Here is a 26,325-nt window from a genome sequence, read left to right on the forward strand (position 1 = left end):
GATTTGACCACTGGCTTTGAGGAGTAATTATCGAAGCAGCAGCAAAATAACAGCATCAATACAAGAAGGAATAGATTCCTGGACCAGGAATAATCTTAGAAACAATCTTCTAAATTGCAGCTCACCAATTGGTTATGTGGCTCTTTTATAATTCTAGAAGCAAGACACCAAATTCACTTTAAGGTACAGCTCCATGCATTTACAGAAAGGATTATGTGACATGGTTGCTCATGGCAGCAGGCAAGGAATCAGATTTCCTTCATTCCTGTGTTCCTACGGTTCTGGAATTATAATTCTCATAGCCTGCAGGGAGACAGGCTGAGTACTCCAGGGTGTAAAGTTCAAATATGTTGCCGCTGGCATGGCTGATTAATTGGATTTAATTACTATATGGTTTGTGCAAATAACACCAGTAAATACTATTAACTCCCTTAGAGTCAAGGGAGAGTTTCCTTAAATCTTACTGTAAACAAGTGTCGGAAAGCACGACAGCACAGATACATCAGCCTACGTGAATCTGTAATGCATCTATGTTCGCAATGTGCAAAAACACGACGAAGCACAAAGTACATTTTCCCTTGCATGTATGCATGTAGGGCAATACTCTTGCAAGTGTTCTAATCACCCATACAACAATAAGAATAGCCCTGTTTTCAAAGTGGCTTTGCAGGCAGGCGTAGTATAAGGTTTCATGATTCTCTTTCAGAGCAAACCAGTTCAGGGACTCCAAAATACTTGGAGTCTCACATTCATTATATAATTTCATATAATTTCGTCCTGAAGAATCCAGACAGACATTTGCCCTTTCTCTGGTCATCCAATCACTGTAGCAGAGGCATGGTGGAAAGTTGTTTCATTTATCCTTGAAGAGCCAACATTTGCTGCAGGTGTGGTCACTTACTGTGGTGTTACAAATTAAGCTCCATAGGAATAGGCCACATTTACATACAGTAATCATATTTTAGATCTGCATCATCCTGAATTGTCACACCTACTGGATCCTTAAGGAACTACTTCCATATATTATTAATTTGTTTGGTGAATGTAACCTTTATCCCGTTCACCAGGTGTAGTTACAGATTAATTGGTTGTGTCTGGGATTTGAAATAGTTTAGATAATATTAGTGTAGCTAAAAATATGTTAAATTATATAGGAAAACGCAAACAACTTCAAAAAACTGTATTTAAACAGAAGACATTATTTAATACTGAGAATGGAAGGTGGCCTTGGTTTCCAGTACTAACATTAACTCTGTACCTCTATATCTGAATCTGACCTTAGACACTTCATTGCAAATACAATGAAAGCAGAAGTATGCTTTTCAAGAAGAAAACAGAAACAAATGTACAAAAGAATTCATCTGAGGAACTTCTGACTGCATTTTAAAGGTTACTGCAATGTTATATTTCATTAAAGAATCAAACTCTAGCACTTCACCTCAAGGGTTTAAACGCAATCCCTCATGCCTTCGGCTCCCTCTTGTGGTGTACTGATGCCGAACTGCCTTACATCTGCTTGCATATTAAAGTTGTGCCACCAGCAAACGATGAAGAAGAGGTACTGAATATTCCTGAGGACTTCCATCAATATATGCACTAGCAGAGATCTTTACCCAATAGTTAAGAATTAAAGACTTTTGACTGTTAGTACCTTTTCACCAACGCAAAGCGTATTATCTGCCCAGCAAGAAGTACGTTTCTTCTTTTCCTTTATTTCATTTGATAGATATATATTTGTATATACACACAGTACAATAATTTTCTTTTGTGATAGAGAAGAAATGATACTTTCCACTGCTGGTCGCTCATTAAGTCAACAGATTCCAGTTAATAATGAAAAAAATTAAACATTTAATATCAAAAGCAACTTCAAGTATCATCTATACATTTTAGTATTCAGTATATAGTAAGGATTTGTTTGTATTTTATGAAAAGTGTATTTGAATAGACTATTTTTACTCTCATACATTAGAGTACTATTCATATGAGGCATGGAGTTTAAAATGACATCTTGTGGTCCCAAGTAGCTCTTCACAAGAACCATGCATAGGTCACTTGTACAATCACTGTGTATGTTTCAAACCAGGGTCTAATCATCAGTCAATCAAAGTCAAGATGCAATTAGCATGATTAAGAACACATTACTTTGTTCTTCAACAACAGGTCAGGGTATGGTCCTTGATGTGAAGAAATACATAACATCTTTGTAAAACAATATCTGATCTAGGCAGAATAGTACTGAAATTCCCAGAGCTATTCATCCCTTAATCTTTCTGTATAAAAATAATTCAGTTTAGGCATATATTGCACTATTTTTCTCATGCCAGATAGCTCTCACCCTGCATTATCTGTTCTCTTTGCTTATCTAAGAATACACTAAGATTTTAATTTCCATGGAAAACCTGGGAACAGGGCAACAAACACACATAAGGTGTGCAGTAAGGGGATGTCTATAATATCAATGATAACTTCAGAGGAGGAACACAGAGGAAACTACACATTGGATTTGGAAATCATTTTCTCCAGTAGATTCATCATTCTCTCCTGTAGCTGTAAGCTTTGAACCTGGATGATGTTTTGCTGATCCAGAATCCTGCGTACTTCTCTACAGGTTTCTTCCATAGCTCTGCTCAACTTCTTTTGTTCTTCCAACATCGCTTCCATTAACTTTAGCTTCTTCTTTTGAAAGCTGCAGCTTTGCATTTTCCTTTTCTTAACTGGTCTCTCTTCAGTTCTGAAACAGGAAGATTTGTTTACAATTAAAAACACATTTATGGGGGAAAAAAAAGCTTTGTTAGGATCTACAGTTGTATACTATACTACATTCTTGGTCAAGCTATAGCTAGGCTCAATTAATAAAGAATGTTCTTCAGTGAATTCCCTCTCATAGTTGTGCCAAAACAGAAGTATTCAGTTCTCTGTTTTATAACATTACTGACTGCAAAAATAGGTTTTAAAACCTCATAATTTTTAACAAGACTAGAATCTTAGGAATAACATTTTCTTTTTATCTTGACTTTTGCATATTGAGTTTCTAAACTGTGCTGGGAGAGGCTTTTTGCTCATGTGGTCATTATATCTATTGTAGCTCAAGCTGCGAGTGAACTACTCATCTGAAAAACCTCCAGTTACAGATGAGTAACTTCCTTTCAATCTTAGCATGACAAGTCCATGTATCTGGAGTCCCCAGCATCAAAGTTATCCAATGATGGGTCTCAAAGTCCCTTTACACAATCAGCAGTCTCAGCTGTGTTCTGCCAAACACTGAGTTCTTTCTAGGGGAAATCTGGTAAAAGCACAGTTTTGAGCAGAATGCCATGTCAGCAACTTGTAGATTTCAAGACAACCTTGAATGAGGACATCAACCAGGCACTAGAGGAATGTGTTTTTACTGATGTGAAGAAGGGGAGTGGGGAGGGATGTGTCACTCATCTGTGACAGATCTGTATTACATTTCCATATATGTTCTTATCCTTCTTGACATTCAGATATCTCTGCCAGAAAAAATAAACAGACCAAAGAACCTGGAAGACTTGTGGCAACTCTAACAAAAAGACACAATTCCTGTGACATTTCAGGGTGTAGTGAAACACAGAGGGTGAGGTCTATAAAAAGAAATAAATGGATTGTGTTAAAAATGCTATTAAAATCTTAGAGGAAAGAGAATAGAATAGATCTGGAAGGAAACTGCTTCACTACGGCTTAGTCATTTGGACATTACATCCTCCTATGCACAGGTAAGAAACCACAACAGCCTTTCTTTACAAATGTACATGATGTCTATAAAAAAATTTAAAAATAATAATAATAATAAAAAAGAAGAATCTAAAGATGTCCAGTAATTCCTGAAGGAGCTATTTGAATCCAAGAGCTTCTTCAGATACTGAGCCATCTTTCATGAGAAGTTCTAGGTCTCCTTATAGGTCCAAAGAAACCCATCCATTGTTAATAACTTTTTCTAACAGAAATTAAAGAGGGAAGCTGGAATAGGAATAAAATACATATGGTTCAGTGGTGAGCATCCCATCAGCATCAGTATCTCTCAAGCAGTTTCAGCTAGGAGTTTGTCTAGTTTGATAGGCTCTAGGCATCAGTGTAAGAAATGATCAGTGTTCCACACTGCAAACATCGGATGGTTCTCTGCGCTGCATTTCTGCACAGCCACAGCCTTTGTGGCAATGCAGATGCAGCAGCATCCATTCCCCCTGCCAAAGAAGCACCCCACTCATTGCCAAGCCTAGGTTCTAAAGGTACATTTTGAGACCTGAAGGAAAAAATGGCCTGTACTCACTCAATAAGGATCATTTCAGTACTCTGTTAGAATAACTTATGAAGAACAAGTTAAATACAAAGAATAATCTGTCTACCAAGTGTGTTACCTCCACAGACCCACTATAACAACTCTTCCTTTCTAAATGCTTTATGGCAAATGGGTCTCCAGTATTACTGGTTTCCAAGATTTATAGATCCCAAGAGCAAACTACCATTTCTGACTTGATTGTGTGACTTTACAGTCAAATGCATTCATGAGTTAATGAGACTCATCCTTGAATTGTAGAGTACAACCACAAAAAAGTTTACTCTTACTCTCTGGTGTGTAAGCCTTGTGTACCAACTTATTCAGTTTACTTTTCAAAAAGAAGAATAGTGAAAATGGGATGACCAGAATACACAACTACTTCAAGGAAACAAGCAAAAAATACTGGGAGGGCCTCAAAAATAAAGTTTAACTCACCATTTTCCAACTAGAACCAACTAGAACACTGGATTAAACAAGGGATAATCACTGGAACAGATTGTTACAGTGAATTCTCCATCTCCTGCATATATCAGTACTAGAATGGATGTGTAGTGAAAAATTTCTAAGAGTAAAATCATAAGAACAAAGAAACTGAGGCAACAGAGATATGAAGCTCTGAGTTAGAAGTCACTGCTGTGGGGAACCATACCACAGAATGCCCTCCACAACACCTTCAGGCTCCACATCAGAATAACTGAATTTAAATACACGGATGGTGTTTTTTAACAGGCAGCCACCCCAGCTTACATTGAGGTTTTATTATAGTCTATTAACCTATGGAAGTAAATTTTTCATTCCTGTTTTCAGCGTGGTAGAAATGGTAAAGCTGATGAGGTCTGAACCCCATTCACAACCTGTATAATTATAGTTTGTCATTATTTCAACAATAAAGAAACAAGGCTATACGTTAGACCATGGGATGAAAAAACACTGTTTTCAATTAGATAAAAGGTCATTCTCAGTTTTGTTAGAAATTCTGATTTTAGAAGTTTAAGCTGCAGTATGAGACTCCAGCACTCTGAATTATCCAACAATAACTCTATTATTGTCAGATGCTTTACTGACATTGCAATACAATACAAGGTTGTAAAATACTGAGCAAATACCAGGCAGTCCATTAAAAGAAAACAGAAATTTCAAAGATTTTTCTCACCTGTGCACTGCAACAAAAATAAAAATTAATATGATCCCAGGATTAGGGAATCATCCCTAATATGAAGAAATCTAACACTTTGTGACAAAAAAAAATTACATCTTTATGTTAAAAAACAGCCTAGTGTATGAAATGTACCTCATTGTTTTGGAAAAACAACCTCCTAACTATTAAAAATATTATTGGAAACCAGTTTAAGAGCTGGGAAGGGAGTTCTTGCATGAGAGATATCTTGGCAGTCACAGATACTAAGAGGTTGTTTTTCAGGGGATGTCAGGCCATTACTATGAACTATGATGTAAAAAAAATTGTTGCTTGTGAACGGGAAGACTGTTACAGTTCAGAATTTATATACCATTTTTTTAAATAGTCAGCTATTCAAGGATCATTTGCTTGACTGATTGAATGGACTTATCCTAGTTTTACCCATCCAATAGACCTGGAAACAATAATCTAAAATTGTTAGGTTGATTCTTCTTCCAGCTTTACACCCTTTCAGTTGCATGACTGACAGATAAATTTACTGTTACAGTTAAAGCCTCACAGACTCATGATAAGATCTTCAGGACCAACTTTTTCTTGCCAGAAAACTGTAATAAACTCTTATTTCACACCACTCCGGATGAAAAATGAGACTGGTGAAGTCTAAAGTACATATCAAGTGTACAAGCCTGCCTTCTGCTAAAATGCTGCCTTCAGACAACTCTGGTCTTATCAGAAAAGAAAACACATTTGCATTCTCAGCCACGCCCTTACTTTGAGAAAAAAAAATGACATTGTTCATTTTATGTAATGCATGCAATGTTCTTTCAAACTGCATGAACAGCGGTTCAGTGTCCGCGGCAATATTCAGTTAGCAACATTTTACCATGTTAATAATAGCCAAAGCCAGGGAAATCTCATACTCCTCCCAAAACAAAAACCAAATGGAACCAAAAAATAAAATAAATAAATCCTAGAGCAAGCCAAAAATCATCTAAGCAAAATGCTGCATCTCTTACCATAGTGCAGCACTACCATGAGCATGCCTGTACTCCTATCACAAACATACCACCTCCTGTGAGCAGAGATACACACACTGCATTTTGGCAATATTAGATGAGTTTTTGCCTAGTCCTCCTACTCCCTTCCAATCTCTGATGAAAGAAGAAAGAAATTGCCCAAATTCAACAGAATGGGAAACGTATCTCAATTTGTGATTTACAGTAAAGCTGCAAGAGCTGTTAAATGTTCCAGGATTTCCTTTTTGAGATAGCAGATTCCTTTTGTTCTATGAAATACTAGAAAGCAGGGAAACAAGTTAGATGCTACCTCAGCTTGTAAGAAAGTAAGCTTGATGAGCTCTCTGAATGTTCATCTTCGAAGCACTCTTCCCTTCCTTCGTACGTAAACTGATTATATGGCAAATACAGAGGCGTAGACTTAGCTGATGGTGACTGCGAGGCCTCTGTCTGTGATGTAGAAGGACCTGGTTGCTGATTTTCATGCATTTTCACATCACTGTGGTCTGTCACTTTGGATAAGATCCTATCAATGGTTTTGTAGTAAGGCCAGTCAGGCGCAACAGTTTCACTGTCAGTCATGCATTTTAATTTCCTGCAAGAAAAGGCACACAACATTAGAGCTTGTTTTCTTTTTAAAGTACTTTCCACACATATCTTCCATATGAGTGTTTCCCATTATGAATATCAGTGTCTACAAATATCATTCATATTCTCCCCCTCACTTTGCCTAAAAGGTCAACATCACCCTTTAGAACATTCCAGTAACAATGATAAGATATAGATGCCCGCTTATCTCACAAGGTGAAGATCAGTGTGGGAAGAAATATAACTTCATTTATTTCAAAATAAATAAATAAAAAGCAGTTAATAATACATTATAAACAGTAAACAAAAACATTACAGTGAAAGAACTGTCAGCCATGACCTTGTGCTGCCTCTGATGAGTTTTGTTACAAGATTTATCACTGAGTCCTAATGCGAAGTTCACCCACTTAACATCCACTGATATTTTATTTACTTTTTATGCTTTTTAAAAAAATATTTCATTGAGGAATGAAAAGCCCGAGGTGAACAGACACATTGTTGGGGGTTGGACTCGATGATCTCTGGAGGTCCCTTCCAACCCCTGTGATTATGTGATCTCAGAGACACTCCACTGGCCAACTAACACCCCAAAACTTCCTCTTTTCCCAGATGGGATCTTGTTAGTCCATCCGAAAGTTCATCAAAGGAAGAAAACAGGAGGGGCAAGATTGATGACAAAAGCTCCATTTTCAAGAACCAGGTTTAATTTAAATTACAAAAAAAGAAAAGAAAAAAGAAAAAAGAAAAAAGAAAAAAGAAAAAAAAAAGAAAAAAAAAAAAAAAAGAAAAAAAAAAAAAAGAAACAAATCCAATTCTCCCAGCTATGAAGAGGTTTCAGTTTGCAGGGGAAAAAAAGAAAAGATGAAAACTCTTCTTGGACACCTGGCCCAGCCTTTTTTCTTGAAGTCTTAACCCTCCTCTTAATCCATCCTGCCCACATCAGTCCCAAAAAGGATAGAATTAAGTAACATGTAAACATGATAAAAATGCTGCCAAACTTAAAAGTGGGAACTTGAAGTTCTTCCTTTTAGACACCACTGAGCATAGGTTAAGGGGAAATCCACCAGTGAGAAAAGGAGGCAAAAAGATTTGCTTAGGTTTTGAAGACATTTAAGGAATCTTCTTTTTTCCTTGTCCTTGCAAGGTCTGATGAGCTTTCCCAGCTTTTTGGGAAAGTATTTCATAGAAAACCCTCCACAGCTGCCTGTTTTTTCATGCCCTCTATGCATTCAAAATTTTAATTTCATACATGTTTCACAACCTGCTGCTGCAATTTCATAGTCAGAGAACATCCAGCACGACCTACAAACACATCTATATCCATCAAGTACAGACACAGAATAGCAAAGCACAAGGCTCATAGCAACCATCATTTGATATTGATTATTTCTGTCTAATTGTTCAGGTTACTCTCATGCCAAACATATGAATTGCACTACTATAAGCAGCTAGCTGGGTCTACATTTCCCATTTTCCTGTCCATGTTAAAACCTTCAGTACATTTAAGCATTTTATTGTATCATCCTCAGCTACTCATCGCAATGCATTCACCATGGTCTGTCATTCCCATGGGTAAGACAGCAAAAATCCATGCGTGAGCACATCCCTGCCATGTCAGAGCAAAGTCCAGCAGCTGGATTAAGACTTCACCAGACACGGTTTGAGCCTTCAGAATGGCAAAGCATTCTCTCAATAAGGACAAGAAAAGCTCAGACGTGGTATTCTGCCAACTTTGCTCTGGGGCAGACAGATGACTTGTGTTGAGCCTAGTGTCAGCAGCTCCCCACGTCCATGTGCAGAACTGCTGCCCATCCATTCCACCTCCAATCTGTGCAGAGGATTCAGTCATCCCAGGGACAGGATTTGGGGCACCACAATATAAAAAGGACATAAAACTACTACAGAACATCCAAAGGAGGACCATGAAGATGGTTATGGGTTTAGAGGGCAAGACGTAAGAGGAGCAGCTGAGGTCCCCTGGCTTGTTCAGCCCAGAGCAGAAGAGGCTGAGGGAAGGCCTCATATTTGGTCTACATTCAAAGAAGGCAGCTCCATCCAGCATTATTTTGCCTTGAATCAGTGTCCTGATGACTATTCTAATACATTAACTTCCAAGCATTATCAAGTTTATCCCTAGAACAACATTCAAATTATTCTTCCCTTATTTTTATTATATCATCCTGAACTAAATGTTAATTTCCTTACTTGAGCAAAACTTTTCAGAAGCAGGTATTACATCCAGTTATATCAGTACTTTGGTTTCTTATGCATCAGCTCAGGTATGTGCCTAGACCCCATTTTTGCTAACACTCAGGATTGAAGGAGAGCTGCAGTTTGTTATCTGCCCACACAGTTCTAGGGTTGCAGCTATACAAAACTAGATATTTCTATGGCTCTGATTACATTGGATGAATACAGATTCTTCTACTTCTGTCTATTTAACATAGCTCTTGGCTAAAAGAAATAAGAAAGTTATCATTACCAGGAGGTTGACATGAGAATTTCATTAGCTTAAAAGCAGCACCAGCAGCAACCTGTACGGAATCTGGCTCATATACAGAGGAAAAAAGATGAAATAGATAAAGAGATGAGAAGATAATGGAGAAGGGAGTGTCTGGGCTGGAAAAGAGGTAGGAAAACTGTGAGTGGTGGAGGCAAACAGGGAGAACAAATCAAATCTAAAACTTGGCCAACATTAAGATCAAGTTTCAGGATTCACTGATTATTTTGAAACAAACCAGAAAACCAAGAGAAACAGCTGAGATCTTCTTCGTGCACCAAGTGTAACCCTGGCAGAACTGAAGTCTAAGGCAAAGATGCACTTACTGCTCCCAGTCAATCATTATCATAAATAATCACAACAGGTTGTAGTTGCATCCAAAATGTAAAGCTCCTTTCTCTTTGTTATGCTTTTGTGTGGTTTGGTTTCATGTTTTTAGTTGGTTTTCTTGTTGTTTTTTTTTTCCTTGAAAAGTGAAGAAATTAGAAAGAAATAGGACATTTTTCAACTCTTTGAAATTGTGGATAATAACAGGACAAGGAGGAATGGTTTTAAGCTGAGGGAGGGAAGATTTAGGTTGGGATCAGGGGGAAGTTCTTTACTATGAGAGTGATGAGGTGCTGGAACAGGCTGCCCAGAGGGGCTGTGGATGCCCCATCCCTACAGGTGTTCAAGGCCAGGTTGGATGGAGCCCTGGGCAGCCTGGCCTAGTATTAAAAGCGGAGGCTGGCAGCCCTGCATGCAGCAGGAGGGTTGGAGCCTGATGATCCTTGAGGTCCCTTCCAACCCAAGCCATTCTGTGATTCTATGATTTACACTGGGATGCAGCAGTTTGGAAAAGAGAAGAAGACAAGCCAAACACTCAACACTTTGAAAACATTTATCATTGCCTGAGTGAGTGAGCGAGGCAGAAAAAGAAGGTAGGATTAAGCGAGAAAGTCAACAGAGTTTGCAAAATAAATTCCTGCTGAGTTTATCTGGACCTGTCACAGTTTCATGAGGCTCTATTAAAATCCAGCTGAGAGCTGAGGCAACAGAGAGCTCTCTCCAAAAAGTGGCATCAAAGTTGAGTTTCCAGGGGACAAATTACTGAAGTATGAAAAACACTGTTACCCAGTCAGTCTGAACGGTGGCTGTGAGCCTTACTGGAGGGAAGTGAACAAATTAATGGGTTTTGAGGTCCTACTGCCAAAACACTCCACAGAATGGGCTGCGACACCAGCTGAGTAATTTGTGCTGCCACTGACCTTTCTTCAGACTTTGTTCTCTGTGCCTATTTGCCTTCTGAAATAAAATTATTACAATGTTATTACAATATCACATTCTAGAGAGTTCTTAAAAAGTGTTATTTCATCTGTGAAGACAATTTGCTTTTTGTTGTTTTGCCTTTTTTTTTCCCACTCTCTGCTCAACACACTATCACTTCTTTATTATTATTACAGTATTTGATATTATTGCTTGCCTTAAGGAATGGATACAGGATTCATCTCCTGGGGTTTCTGTGAAAAGCTTTCAAAATAAATAATAAATAACAACTGTTCATGAGCCAGTCAATGGGGGAGGGAAAGGAAGATGTCTGAAAGTCCAGTACTTAAGTTGTGCATCTGCTATAAATTATTGAAATTAAAGAGAAAGCTGGTGAAGTATTCAAATTTAACTTTCTGCATTAAATCTGATGCACTTACATTTCATCGCTTGCTGTAGCACAGGTCAAATATTCAACTTGCTTAATGTCATAGAGGATAGCAATGAATTATGCAAGTAACAATAATTAATTGCTATCATCATGTACACATGAAAACAAAAAAATAAACTGATCACATATTCAAATCATGAGACGGATTCAAATTTACCAATCACTAACATTAATTGACAGTGATTCAAATCAAATAGCAACAGCTGCATCCTATTTCCAGGGCTTTGGGAGGGTGATGTTACTGAAAACAATAAATTTGCATTCACACAGCTCTTATTTTAAAACATCAGAGGGAATCAGTCAAAACTGAGGATGACTGTACAAGCTTTCCAAACCCTGTTTTATTTCAACAAGCCAGAGCATACTATGCCAGCAGTAGTACAACGGCAGATACAGTGCATTAAGCGCAGTGTATTAGCATAGATGAGAAAGTGCTTTCTTTCAGAAGCACTAATTACAGGGTAATATGTGCCGAATACCCCAAGTAGCCTATATAATAGCAAGAATTCAGCAACCACTCTAAGTGATGCTGAAGTACAAGCGATGGCAATACTAATCCCAGCAAAACTTCTGATACTCAGCACATCAGAAAGGTAACTTGAATTCCAGCAGGCCTGGCTCAGCCACTTGTCCCTCCTGACAAGTGCAGTGGGATGTTCATACAGCTCGCTACCCAGGTGACTTGAAAACGATTGCCCTAAAATTGTGTTAGTGACAGAAGCTCTCATGCTCCGAGCTACCCCTGTTCTAACTTTGTCTGGCAGCACAGCATTCCACATGGGATCATAAGATGCAGCCAGGAACCCAGGCAAACACCTGGGCTGTCAGTCCAGCCTGAGCTCCACCACTGGCACCGATGTATTTCCATTAGCTGCAGTTTGTGCAATACCTGCTGCTAACTGCTCCTCCCCTACTTATGTATATGTCTGTCTCACTTTGGCTTCTTCAGCACTGTGAGTAATGGCTTCTATTGGGCAAAACAAGCAAAACAATATAGGACTGGATCAAAATTCTATGGGATCCTCAGGTTGGAAAACCCCATTATGTGCTCACCATTATTATGTGTTTACAACATTTGATGTTTAGATCCTTTACAACAGACTGTCTCTGATGATTTTACCCACTTTCAGGATATTTTTTCTTCATTGCAGAGTGCAGCTGTGATGTGTGGAAATGCACTAAGGTAAAGCACCTTTAAGTACACTTCTTTAAGTATCCTCCAGACACCAAAATGTGGATTAAAACTCAGGTGCTCAGGTGTCGATGGCGACTAACATCATAAGGTTTCATCACAATATTTCCTATTCTCACACATCAACAAAAAGCCTCCAGAAAATGATGAATTTTAAGTCATGGCTTGTATTTGTTCCTGAGTTTTCTACTACCTCCCCCTGAAAGCAAAGCACGCCAGCCTGCACTGGATAGAAACAAACAATAAATGAGATGCATTTCAAATCCAAGAGCGTAAAATGAAACAGCCTCGTGATGGTGCAAGGCAGTTTTCTAACTCTCATAAATTAGCATCTTAATCAATGAGCAGGGAGCTGCAATGCACTGCACAACACAGCAGCAGCACGACAACACTCAGCAGAAGCAATCTCAGAAGTTCACAGAGACATAGGAATTTCTTTAAGCACTCTTGTTTCCACACACACAGACTGCATGGGTGCGAGGGGTTCATTTCTCCCCGTCCCCCGCTGCAAACTTTAAAGAAAAAACATTAATTAGAAAAGCTAATTCTGACTGATGAAAACACTGAATATTTAGAACAAAGGCTGTCAGAGATAGCCTATTATGCTTGGCAATTATGGCACTTCAGTATTGCACAGTGTTGCTAGCTAGACACCTGTAAAATCCGGGTGCTGTGAGCCGTGCTGCTCAGCAGGAAGGCTGCAGATGAAGCAGGCTAAGCAGGGGCCTGGGAGCCAGCAGCTCCCAGCTCTGCAGCTGAGTGGCAACTGCTGGGTGATGCAGGGCAAAAATGGATCGTGCTTCCAGCCTTCTCAGTCTGGGTGAAGAAAATTACAAGGATTACGACAGGGTTAGTCAAACGTTTTGGAGGCATTAGCAGCTGCTGGAAAACGTGGATTTAATATTATGGAAAATGATGTTAAACATTATGCTTGCAGGTCTTACAAACGCAGGAGGACATTCAAAGTTAAGGGGTTTACAGGATTCTTCCTAGTTTTCTATGTGATGAGCAGTCTCTGCATTAAATACAGGAGGGTGCCTTACAGAAAAGCAAGCAGTTTTAACATGGTTGCTTGCTGTAATAACCTTTTTTTTATTATTAATACTAGCTTTGAGGGGAGATTAAATAAAAGAGTCACATATTTGATTTTCTTGCATTACAAGCACACGGCTGAAATCACCACTCCGGATTTCCAGTGTGAAGCAGTTTGTGCCTCACAGAGATAAGAATTTTAGGAAAAGAAAAAAGAAAAGATAAAAAGAAAGAAAGAGAGAGAGAGAGAAGCATTTATATCTGCTAAGTCCCCATTCCTTTTCCCCCCTTGAAACAACAAACGTCTGGTGTTTTCCAAGCCAACTTCCCCTCCTGCTCCATCTCATCTCCTCGCAGCCACCTCCGCCCTCCCCCAGCTCCGGTATTGACGGTGCACATCGATCCCCTCCCTGCAGATATAGCAGCGCTGCTTATAATTATAGCAATGTGTGTCACTCAGCAATAAGGCATTCCATTATTCCCGGCCCCTTGAAGTGTAACCCTTCAACTCACACCAACAAAACCCAGGAGCTTCGTTCCCCCCAAAAAGCATTATTCGGTATTTATTACAAAGCAAGCAAAACTTTGCCTTGTCACACCGACCCCTCTCTGGCCACTTCCAACTGCAGGAGTTTCCCTGCAAGCAGCTGCTGACACAATCAGCAAAGAGGGGGGAAAAAAAACCAGCAAACCCTGCTTTCCCACTAACTGCATTTCCATCCCTCTACATCATAACACCGCCAGTTAATTACGACGCGACAAAGTTGTCCCGGAGTTTGCAATGAAATGGGGAGGGGGGGGGAAATTAACAATGACGTAACAGCGATGGCGAGAGAGAACGTTAAAAGCGATACGAACAATCTTTAATCTCTTATCTACGCATTTGCTGAAGGATGCTTCGTTCTGAAAGGCAAACAGAGCAGCCTTACCCCTGCTAACATCTCTTAAAAGAAAAAGAATTAACTGAAGCTTACCTGTACTGGAATGTCATATTTGTAATTTTTATCTTTATTTCCTCTCCGTGGCGAATCTCTCCCGTCATTTCAAAGAGTTTGTTAGCCATTTTCTCATAAACTTTGGCATTCCTTTTAGTTTGTTTCAGTTCATCAAAAAATTCTTCCCAGACCAGCATTAAACCTCTCATTTCTGCATCAGTCCAGTTTCTGGCCCTCCTGTGTTTCTCAGTCTGAGAAGAGACAATGTAACTGGGAATTTCTGCTGCAGCCATTGCTGACTGACCTAAAAGGGTTTTAAAAGAGGACACTTAATATAGATTGAGTTTTTAGCTTAGGTTTTTGTAGTGCAAGACATGCATATGTGGATAAAGAATTTGAATGACAACAGAACATATGAAACCTTTTTGCAACAGCTTGAAGCTTGAGTGCACAAAATGGGGCCTACATCTGACAGGCAGGAATTTAGTTAAAAGCTTTTAAACAGAGAAACGTCATTTTGATGTCACGTTTCCATAGCAACAGAGCAACTGCATAAGCTACAACAACAAAAACCTTTTAACTGAAAGCCAAAGAATCAGGACAAAGTTGACAGGCCATCAATATTAAAGCTTTTAAACACTTTAGGTTTAACAAAAAAAAAAAAGAGAGAGAGGGAGAGGGAGGAAGAGAGAGAGAGAGAGAGATCTATGCAGCCTTTGAGAAGCTACTTTTAAGTTTCTACTTCTTTTTCAGCCTTTCCCTTACCTTTTAGGCAGACAATCTGCTGGCGGGGGGTCATGGTCGCCTGAACGAGCTTTTAAGTTGCGCCTTGACAGACTCTCTGGGAGGCTGCAAGGACTGAGGCCATGTACACACACACACACACACACACACACACGCACAAAAAAAGCTTTTTTTCCCCTTTTTTTTTGCAAAGATACTCTGCAAAAGAAAAGAATAAAGAAAAAAAAAACAAGAAAAATCATCATCCAGCTTCATGGCTACTGTACATCTCGGAGCTAATCAATGTTGGAGCGGGCAGCCTCATTAAAAGGGTGCCTGCGTCTGTTTTTAAGCACATGCACAAAAATGCCCGTTTAAGTGTTTCAATATAGAGAGAAATGCATGTGCAGTTTTAATACAAAGCCACTTTTTTTTTTTCCTCCCCGAGATGTTGTGCTGCTGATAAGCGTGTACTGCAGTCCTGTCAGGATGAATTTGCCTTTGTAGGTATGTATTACTCTGTGTATTTTGTATTCCTGGCAATTTAGATGCTATTTATGCAGCCTGTGTTCTGCCTTAGGACTGCAGCAGAAGCATTTCACCTGCTTTATGGGGAACCTAAAAGGATTATTCAACGAGTTACACAAAAAAAAAAAAAAGAAGAAAGAGAGAAAGAAAAGGCTGCAGGATCCTTAGAACTGTGAATAAATTGCTTTGCTGTAAAACAAGCATTCTGAGCTGGGTTTTATATAGAGCAGAATTCTGCCAGCAGTGATACTGGAAAAGCACCACCTATTTGTCGTATTAGACACAGTGCAACACGAGCAGAGGGCCACATCCTGCTCCCACCTACATCAGTGCAGGCAGCGCCTTTCCCAAAGCAGTGAGATGCATGAAACGCATTAATTGGAGCAGCACGAGCAGCTAGAGAGAAAGATGTTAATTCCCTGCAGTCCAAATACCGCTGCGTTACGTAAAATATAAATAAATAAAGCACGGACCTTTCTTATTATTATTCTCTTTCAGCACATAACAGCAATGGGCACCTCACTGCAGGGCACTTCCTGAAGATTAATGGCAGGCAGGGGTTAATGGCCTGAGGCTCACCCAGTCAGTCGTTAATCCCCAGGAAATGTTCTGTGCCTCAATCCTTAATGCTTAAGTATCCTATAAATTGTAAGTCTTCTCATAACCACATCCTTGATCTTAACAATAGTTTTAAAATGCACGGCTTGGTTTGCATCCTGGGCATGGCAAGGAGAGCACATCGTGTTCCTAAAAGGTACGCTATTAAAATCTGTGATGGGTTGTTGTGGCTTTTTTTTTCCTTCTTTGCATTTCATGCATTCTGCTGTTTATCAGAAAACCATGGAATAAGGTGGGATATCACACACACACTGTACACAGGAACTTCCACTGATCCAGCCCTCCCCTGGTTCTGTCAGAAATATACCTGCTGAGTCACTGCCTTCCTCTAAAAAGAAAAGGGGAAAAAAAACCACCTAGCTTCCAAAGAACTCCTATTAACTTGTGCTATGACAGCCTGGCGACTATTACCTTTAAAATGTGCAAACAGCAGCATATGTTGTTGATCTTGCGTGGTTTGTCTCTTGGGTGGCCAGCTGGGAGACATCACATGATCAGGGGACAGATGGTGGTCAGAAGAGGATCAGCTGGTGACACGTTCATTTTATTAATTTATCGTTTTGTTTTGAAATTCCCGTCACTTAACCTTGGGCTCCATGCAGTACAACTGTACCAAATTCCATCCATTGCATCCATAGCCAGTGGTAGGGAATCACCAGGACAAGTTTAAGGAAGAAATATGGTGTTGAAGAGGAAAAACACTGTGGGTCTCTTGTTAGAGAGACCGATGTAAACCACTGTAAAGAAAGGGTTGCTTTTCAGCCTTTGATACTGCATTAGAGGTTTGTTTGTGTCCTCCAGCTTTTAATCCACCTGGACTGTGAAAACAGTGATAAACACTGCTGAAACCTATAGCACGTTATATACACTTGGGGATGGGAGGAAAGTTAAGCACGGTCTCTGCTATAACAATTTTTTAAACCCAGTTTCTACTTCAACCACCAGGTCCAGCTGCAGCCAGTTCATTCCATGTTGGTCCATCGACATTCCTCTTCTCATCCACATGTGCTGGGCACATGTGGGACCGTTCCTTCCACATAGCCCTGCCTGCGGGGCCATGCCCCCATGGAATGGAGACCACAACTGCCCTGAATACGCATCTCTTACTTCTCTCTGTGCTGTTTCCTATTAGGGTTAATTGACAGACTGATCTAGTGGCATAGTGCTATTTAACATCTGTTAAATGAAATGCTTTCGAATAATGCCTCCCTTATTCCCCACCCCTCAGCAGCAGAAGGGAATCTAAGTTTCCAAGACTCAAGTTTTTATCCTGTCCTCTGAGAAAGTCATCACTATTAATTATAGAGACTGCCTCCTCTGCATTACTGAAGTGCATGGGGCCAGTGATTGGTGATGTGCCTGTTTGCCTCTGTGAACCTGGAAATGAGGAAAAGGATTCTTTTACCCCAGAAATCCTCCCTACATTTGTCATAGCCAGGGGAAGCAAAAAGCACATCTCTAAAATGCACCAATCTGCTGACTGCTCTGCAGATCTGCTGCTAAACCCCATCCTGAGTCTGGAGGAACAGACCTGAGAGGAAAGAGACCCTGTAATGGGAGAGTTCTCAGTCCCAAGAACTACGGGATTTCAGAGAATCACAGAATGACCTGGGTTGGAAGGGACCTCAAGGATCATGTAGTTCCAACCCCACTGCCTGGCAGGGCCACCAAACTTCCACATTTACTAGATCAGGTTGCCCCATACAACCTGGCTTTGAACACCTCCAGGGACGGGGCATCCACAACCTCCCTGGGCAGCCTGTTCCAGGTCCTCACTACTATCCTAGTGAAGAACTTACCCCTAACATCCAACCTAAATCTACCCTTTTTCAACTTAAATCCATTTCCCCTTGTCCTGGTATTATCAGCCCTTTTGAAGAGTTTACTCCTCTCCTGGATAAAGCAACTTTAATCCACCGGCCAGATAAGATTCATTCACCTCAAGACTGGTTGGTGACCAATCCAAGCATAACTGCTTGCCAGAAGAGCTGCACCACCCAAGGCAATGATGCACTTGTCACCAACATCCCTCACATGCTCCAACTGGCTGTCTCCAATGACTGCTGACACAGGCAGCTGCCCATTTGGATTTCAGAAATGGAAGTACATTACTTTGGGTTATTTTTTTTAAGTCAGCCGAGACTTTAAGATCTGAACCCAGTTTTAGCAACACTGTCAGCAAATACCATTTTAGGCTGTTCAGGCTCAAAGCCTCTGAGCAGTGCTGCTGGGAGGAGAAGATCCCAGTTGTCTGCGAGTTGGGAGAAGCTGGAAGGTACTTTGATTTCATTTTGATAGGCCACATCCTGCTTGAATTTCACTGCAATCAGAATCGTTTCCCCCAAACAATTTGATCTTGCTGAACTGACAGATTCTGACCAAAATAATCTCCTTTGCCTATTTTAGTAGTAACCATGGAAGCCAGCTTTTCACAGACGTTTGGTCTGAGGGGAGGATGGAGAGTGGCAGCAGGGTGAACACAAAGAAGGTGGGAAACGAGGCTTCAGCAGCATTTTCATGGTGAGACCAATCAGGCCAGGAATCATTAGCAGCAGACAAGGGGGAACTGGAAATACGTGGAATTTTAGAAGAAAGATCTGATGGGCTGAAGGGAACCCAGGGAGTTCACTGCTTGGAGAAACCAGGTATGCTGGCAGTAATTAGATCAAAAGTTACGGTACCAAGTTTGGTTGTATAGTTTTGCAGGGACTCATGATTCAGACCCCAGTCTCCTCTGCTCTGGGCTGAACAAACCGAGGGCCATTCAGCCACTCCTCACACACTTTGCCCTCTAGACCTTTCCCCATCTCCACAGCCCTCCTTTGGATGCTCTCTAATAGTTTTATGCCCTTCTTACACTGCGGTGCCCAAAATAGCACACGGTGCTTGAGGTGAGGCCAACAGCAGAAAGCAAAGGGAGCAGAACCCAGCACTTACTCTTGTTAAACTTCATCTGATTTCTAATTGCTCAGCTCCCCATTGCAGGGAGCAAAGACCAGCTCTATGTCACACCCTCCCAGTTCAACTGAGGGCAAGCAGAGTGTTTTGGAGCTTTGCTTGCCCTTCAGAAATTGTTTGCAGTTTCTCAGCACATGGAGCAGCCCTGCAATATGCAGTAACTGACATCCTCCTTCTCTGAAAGGGAAGCAACAAATCAGATTAGAAAGAAAAATCACTCTGCCCCCAATGAATGGCTTTGTGAATCCCCCTGAAAAGAAATTAGTTTGGTCCTGCTTACATACAGGGGTTAGTCAATACGCTCTCTTGCCCATGTTTGGTTGCCAGCATGCAGTACAATAAAACGTGGTAGAAAGCATCTTGTGTGTTAAAAACTGCTCCTAATACACTATGCAAATATTTCTCTTTCAGAAGTAAATTCCTCTGAGAACTTATTCTAAACAGTTCATTTCAGATGTAGCCTTTAATCTGCTGCAGTTTGGATCCGACATGTTTTGCAGAGGGGAGAAAAAAAAAATCCTTGTTGCACAGAAGTTCGTCCTTTGTTTTGTGCTGAGCAACTTTTCTGCAGCTCAGCAGAAAAGCAGCCAAGCCATGAAAAAGCAGATGATAGCAGCGGGCTTTTTGTCCGTGATTCTGTTGCCCACGAGCTCCTTTCTTCCCCAGAGCAAGAATTAACGCCGCCGTTGTAATCCCTCACTAACAGAAACACAAAAGGCAGCAATTGTTAAAAATAAATACTTCAGGAGGTTATCAATCCATTAGAAAGATGCTCAGCCCCCAGGTTCAACCATGATGATGAGATCTGGCTAAGTATAAAGCACTTGGGATTCGCATAGGATACCCGCTAAGCAAGTTTTCATTTTGTTTTGGTAGCAAGCATTACAGCTGTGTTGAATAAATGGGTTCTAGCCTGCTGCTCTTCCAGAAAGGAGAGTGGTTTGGGCCCTTTTCCAGCAACCACCGGCCTTGGAGAATCTGCAGAGCAAGTCACTGGCAATCCCCTGCCAAAAGCCCAGCCTCACTGCTCAGGGCTTGCTACCAGCTTGGCAGCCCGCTGCATCCACCTAGCAGCCATCTGCATCCCCTCGCCGTCCTGCTGACTCCCTGCCAAAGCCCACAATGGGAGCAGAGCTGGGAAAGGGGGGGGGGGGGGGGAGCTCAGCCCCAAGTTTTGAAAAAGAAAAAAGCATACAATCAAAGACATCTGCCAGGTTGCATCTCCAGCTCTCTGAGGTTTCTGCTCAACACACCCAGGCTATCCCTACTCTTTTCCCCTTGCTAAGTTTTGCTCAGCTATGCAGACCCTCAGAGGAAGGTTTACGGGATTAAGAAGAGTATTTCAGATAAAATATTTAGGGCACAGGAGATTTCCATATCAAGTCATAAAAGATTTAAATACTAAAATGTAAATGGTGTTTAGGGTATTATTGCAAGGCAGCTTCAGGAATGGAAATCTCAGAAAAGTGTTTGAATCCATAAAGATCAAATGATACTTGTTAAAGTACCGGCCTGATCCAAGAGCTGCCAAAAAGGTAAGTAAAACCAAACTCACACACATCACTGAGCTTATCAGCTGAGGTAGTTGTGGTGGAAGTTGAGGTCTCACAAGAGGAAGCTGCCATTCCTGAGACAGACTGCCAAGCACTGCCAGTCATCCCTAAAGGGTTTTGGTGTCCTTTTATGAAAAACATTCATGGTTTTCAAAGGGATCCAACTGCTCAGCTGGAGTCAGCAGAGCAAGTAGTGCTTGGTCTTGACTTTATTCCCAGCGCTGTGCTCTGAGTGTTTCAGGAAAGTTTAGTTCCTCAATAAGAAACTCTGTGGAAAGGCTGCGAACACCCTGGGTTTCCAGCACAAGCACATGTTTCTATGTCACCCCACAGAGGCCACGTAGACATGTGGTCTGTGAAGTCCTGTATAGTTTGCTTCCCCCAGGGATGATTCTGCCTGGGTTCAGATGATCTGCACAAATTCTTCAGCCACCAACACAGTGGATCACGTCTCCAAGATGAACACAACTGGCAACTTAGGTGCTGGCTCTAACGTCTTGTGACAGGCAGGATAAGGAGCCATCTCAAGTAGAAAGGTGTATTGTGATACATGTATAACACTGCTGCTTTTAAGTAGCTTGCAAATATTTCAGGTCTTGCAAGCTTCTCCATTAGGAAAAGGCATTAGAGCCACTTATTTTCTCTGGAATGTTCCAGTCTTGCTCTCTGGACATCCTGGTTTGGTCATTTCCATCTTTTGCACCCAGTCATGCCCCTCCAGCCCACCTTCTGCCTGGAGACACCACATCTCCTCTTGCTGCTTTCTACATAAGCCTGGATTGCAATTGCTTGTATGATCCCCATTGACTCCTGGCTTTTTCCAGCTGTTTTCCTTCTCTGTGGCTATCCTCTGTTTATCACACTGCTCCACTCCAGTCACTCTCTAGCCACCAGGGTTCAGTTTATATTCCAGCTTTAACATGCTCCTCTGATTTCTGTATCAGCTTCTACTGTTTCAGCTATCACTGAGCAAAGGAGAGTGTACTCACTTCCTTCCGTGGCCTCAGCGAAAGACAAGAAATCCATCAGTCCATGGATCAAAGAAATCCTTTTAGCAATTGCACCCAGAACTATTCCTGCCAGCCTTACAGCTTAGAGTCCAAGGACATCACTCTGCCTCCTTTCATAAATTCTCCTGAACAAATGCAAACCCACAGACTGCTTGTGGATGCAAATTCCTCTACCTCCAACACAAGCTGTCCACCGCCACCAGTGATTCTAAAATCCTCCCCAGAGTTTTTCATTCAACACAGCATTTGGTTTTGTAAGCCAGAGGATATGCCTTGAATAAATATAGATCTGCACAGAGAAAAGGAACATGATTTGCTTGCATATAAATACCCACAGCAATTTGAGTATTCAGATGCAGAGGCAAGCAATGCTGATACTATACCAAAAGCAGCAGCTTTTGTATATTGGTACCTACCACCATCCATTCCCCTGCTGAGGAGACAATGCAAGCGAGTCACAGAACATCTCTAGTTGCAAGGGACCCAGAGGGATCATGGAGTCCTATAAAACTATTTTAAATGTGGTAGATTAATCATCCCTGGAGGTTTTTGAGAAAGGGGTAAATGCCACACTAAGTGATGTGGTCACTCTGATGGTTGGACTAAATGATCTCGTTGGTCATTCCGACCTTAATGATTCTATTGATGCTATGACCCTGACTGCTGGTAGATTAGTGAGCACTCAATGTTTTCTGCAGCAAATCTAGTCCAGTAGGTGAGAAAATAAGAAAACTGGGGGGCTACAGATTCAGTTTTCAGTAGTGCAGAGCCTACTCACTTCCAGCCAAACTGCACAGGAGTTGTTCACACCAAGCATAAATATGAAACCTAACCCAGATGTTTCAAGGTGTGTGTGGGATGGGGGGATGACCTTAAAACATATGGAACCAAAACCAACACAGATGTAAGGAATATCCACTCTGAAGATGTAAATACAGACAAGGGAGAGTCTGTGGCAGATGTGAATGGCACAAGAGAATTCTTATCGTTTCATTCCTAAACACTAAATTGACAGATTTCTGCATAGCCAGAAGGAGCTCTTTTGTTTCCCCATCTTCTAAGCGAATCTTCAATTGCTCAGGAATTTGGGATTATTTGATTATATAAAAAAAATAGCATTAATGACTGTAGGGCCAGAGATACTTCTAACCAAAGTAGTAACAAACCACCATCTGATAGCAGAGGTACCAAGACTAAACAATTTAGAGAAAACCAAGTCAGCTCACAAGGCATTATTTCATTCTCTTAAATTATAGAAGTGGTCAGAGTTTTTCACTTGCTGTGCAAACAGAAAGCAATGGTGCATTTCCCACGGGAGGCACTCTTGTGCAACTGTTTACTAGAAGCAATCAGGCAGCTCAAAAGGACTTAAGGAGTTCAGTTCTCCTCCTGCTTCACTGTAAAAGAGTAAAAACTACTTGGCCTGGCTGTAGCTCCTGTTTTGCAGAGGGTTTCCAAAGAGCTCAACAGCCTGATCAGCAAACCGTCTCATCCAAGGGTATATGAAGTATGACTGCTTCTTGTCAGCCTCTCATAAATGAAAATATTCTTCTCTTTTAATATACAGCAGCTTTAACCTAATAGCAATGGTTTTCAGGTTTCTGCAACATACTTTGTGCTCTTCTTCCCATACTGTCTATAATGCCCTGTAGCCATATTCCAGTGGCTGAAGCCACTCAAGGAGACCAACAACGCATAGAAGTCATCAGACTAAAAGATTCAACCCTTATGTCATGATTTTCTTCACTTGTAACACCTTTCCTCTCTGCACACTTTGCTTCATGACAACTGTGCAGGCAGATTATATTAAAGCTCATGTCTACCTTTTCAAATGATTTCTCATCAAGTCTCAGTGGGAAATAATTGAAGATTAAGCTAATCATTCCTTGAGGCCTCTTACGGAGTATTTCATCACTTTTTGTGAATACATTACAAAGAACTTCAGTGAAGTGCTCATCTGCCAGGACCACTGAATGCATGAGCTGTGGCGGCTGGATAGTCCAGCACATAACCAGGAAATGAGGACTCAGGTCATGTCCACTACATGGGACAAGTCAAAACCCTGTCCATTTCTTTTGGCAACAGTAAACATACCATCATCCTGCCTTTCTGAAAGCAAAACAGTGAGTCTGACATGATCTGTTCAACATGACATCACATACTCTCAATTAACTCTCTGATCTTCACTGTTACCTGCACGGTACCACATTGCCATGCCAAAATGCAGCTACCATAACTTCTGATCCCTGCTGTAACCAGATGCCACAATAAGCAAATTATTTCATGAACCAATCTGCAGCTCCTTTCCTGATCTCAGTGCTCTCTGGGCATTGTATGCAGCTATCAGATAACTACAGCTGACATCCAGACCCCCACCAGCCTCTGGGTAAAAGCCGTAACACTGGGCCACAGCAGAATCCAAGACAAAAATTAATGTGCTTCTTCTGAAGCATCTTGCAGGAGTCAGTTAACCAGAGATGAAAGCCAAAAGAAAGTTCCAACAAGGTTTTGAAGCAATACAAAATACCCCCTGGAATGCAGGAACCAGATAATTCAGTAATGAAGGTCCTTACAGCAGAATCAGGTGCAAGTTTACTATGTTTGCTTTGATAGAAATAAACATTTTCAGTTTCCTTCTGCAGATTCTTCTGCTGGGAGGCAGAAGAGAATCCATTAGAATGGTCACCACTAATATTGGAAATATTCTTGGAGTTATTTATACAGCTCATTACTTTAAATATATTAGAAACTCTATTCTACTCTGCCTCCATATTTGGTTTTTATCTTACAGACTAAAACTCCTTCAGGCAGGCAAGTTCCTGCCTCAGCATTTAAAATACTGCTGGTAGTATCAGCAGTTATCAGTCTTAAAGCTACTGGAGTCACTTTCACTTTTAAGATAATTCAGATTTTTCCCACTCCTTCTGACATGCTTTACATAAGGGAAAGCAAGATCAACCTTAGTTCAGATTATGAAAATGATGTAATATCGATGTTACTCTGCATCCAAAAATGTTCCAGTCAATTCTCTTTTGTTCCCAAATGCTCAGTGCTGTATGAAACAACAGTAAAACAGTAAGTAGATCTTTTGACTGAGGTTTTTGTTTATATTTGACTCATGTTAATTATCTTCAGAGAACCAGTATCTGTGCTGCTTCATACAGCACAATACATACACACACATGTATTATTTTACTTAGCAAAGTTCTAACAGGAACTTTGCTAGCACAAGTAATGGCTGAGAAAAGGAGAGGAGACCTGAAGGGGGAATGAGCCATTGCCTCGCAGCAGAACCCCTCAAAAGGCAAAATAATGTTTTATTTTCCCTCCAGAATCCAGAAACATGGATGTCCCTTCAGACTCTGAACCATCGTGGGACAAAACTGCGATTGTTAATCAAAACCAAATCAAATCAAAACCATTCTTGGACACCACAAGCTGATTTTCTACATGCTATAATTTTGCGTAAGAATCGATAAAAAGAGAAAATATTTTGTCTTTCTTTACTCAATGCTCTTGTAGCAAATTCTGCAGGTAGGAGCTTGGAGAGACAATGAAATTGCATTTTGCTACGTGACCATAAGAAGACATGTCCTCCACAGGACACAGAAATGTTGGAATCTCAAGACCATGAAAAAATGTTAAAAGCCCACAGCTCTAAAATATACCCCTCACTCTGTTGGTTAATATCTCTGATACATCCACTCACACAGCAATGTCTGAGCCAGTGCATCAAAGGAAAGCAAACAGGTTTCAAGGATAAAACATCAGCCAATTAAAGCCTATAAAAACCCAAATCAGCAATCACCACAAAAAGCAGGCATTATAACGTGAACTCCCCTAGTCACGACATACAAACCTGTAAAGCAAATCCTTGCAAGGGTCTGCAACAGCGATGGCCTTGACCTCCTCCAGCTGAAGAGGAGAAAACAAAGCAACCTCTCCACGCTCAGAAATTGCTGCCCCAAAACTCTCTTCTGAGTTCCTTTGCCCTGATTTTCAGAGGTGGAGCAGTACGGAGGCACGGGCTTGGGAAACAGGAGTGCACACACCTGCACATTTATAGCTTTGGGGTTTTTTATGTTGTGGAAGAAAATCTTCGGTACCTGCTGTCCTGGGAATAGAAGATCCTCCATGAGCCTTGAAGTCAATGCAGGACTCGTCACAGCAGATCACCGACCCGCAGCAGAACTTCGTATCTGTGGGGAAGAGAGTTCAGCAGAAGATTTTATGCAGGGAGGGAAATGAAGAGGAAAGCAAGAAACATTTCTGAGCAATCAAGGAGAAAGGTTAGCTGTACTTAGGCAAGGTTGTCTTATAATGTTCTAGATGAAGTGGGTTCAGTCCAGTTTGCAAACACTGGCCTTTGAAACAGCATGGAGAAATACGTTCCCTACGCAGTGCAGTCCCACCATCAACAACGTGAATAGGCCCATAAGCTTTCAACAACCTAACTCCTCAATGAAAACTACTCAGCCTTAAGCCATACAATATGACAGACGTTCTCATCTGGACATCTTTGCTGCCAGAAGTTCTCT

The 26,325-nt window shown here is 41.0% G+C and overlaps 1 protein-coding gene across 4 annotated transcripts; it reads right to left on the bottom strand.

The window, feature by feature from the left end:
• Positions 1-1,692: 1,692 nt before the first annotated feature.
• Positions 1,693-25,994, bottom strand: MSANTD1 (Myb/SANT DNA binding domain containing 1). 4 transcript variants are annotated; one of them, XM_032444507.1, is made up of 4 exons: positions 25,647-25,994; positions 14,437-14,701; positions 6,765-7,049; positions 1,693-2,734 (listed from the first exon to the last, which is right to left on the bottom strand). In XM_032444507.1, the coding sequence occupies exons 1-4, from the start codon at positions 25,921-25,923 to the stop codon at positions 2,494-2,496; spliced, it is 1,068 nt and encodes a 355-aa protein (XP_032300398.1). In that variant the 5' UTR covers positions 25,924-25,994; the 3' UTR covers positions 1,693-2,493. The 4 variants fall into 4 exon arrangements, with proteins under 4 accessions (XP_032300398.1, XP_032300399.1, XP_015718439.1 ...); XM_032444508.1 differs by having other exon boundaries at positions 25,894-25,977; XM_015862953.2 differs by lacking the exon at positions 25,647-25,994 and adding an exon at positions 15,163-15,825.
• Between the last annotated feature and the right edge of the window lie 331 nt (positions 25,995-26,325).

The sequence above is a fragment of the Coturnix japonica genome, chromosome 4, assembly GCF_001577835.2.
Source record: "Coturnix japonica isolate 7356 chromosome 4, Coturnix japonica 2.1, whole genome shotgun sequence".
Lineage (NCBI taxonomy): Eukaryota > Metazoa > Chordata > Aves > Galliformes > Phasianidae > Coturnix > Coturnix japonica.

Bases quoted from the DNA above. Each gene is read 5' to 3' on its own strand.
- MSANTD1 (XM_032444507.1), bottom strand. From the start codon at position 25,923: ATGGAGGATCTTCTATTCCCAGGACAGCAGGTACCGAAGATTTTCTTC. The intron at 14,702-25,646 runs GTTTGTATGTCG...AAACCCTTTTAG, and splicing joins TGCAAGGATTTGCTTTACAG to GTCAGTCAGCAATGGCTGCA. The intron at 2,735-6,764 runs GTAGCATCTAAC...TTCCTGTTTCAG, and splicing joins TTACTTTCTTACAAGCTGAG to AACTGAAGAGAGACCAGTTA.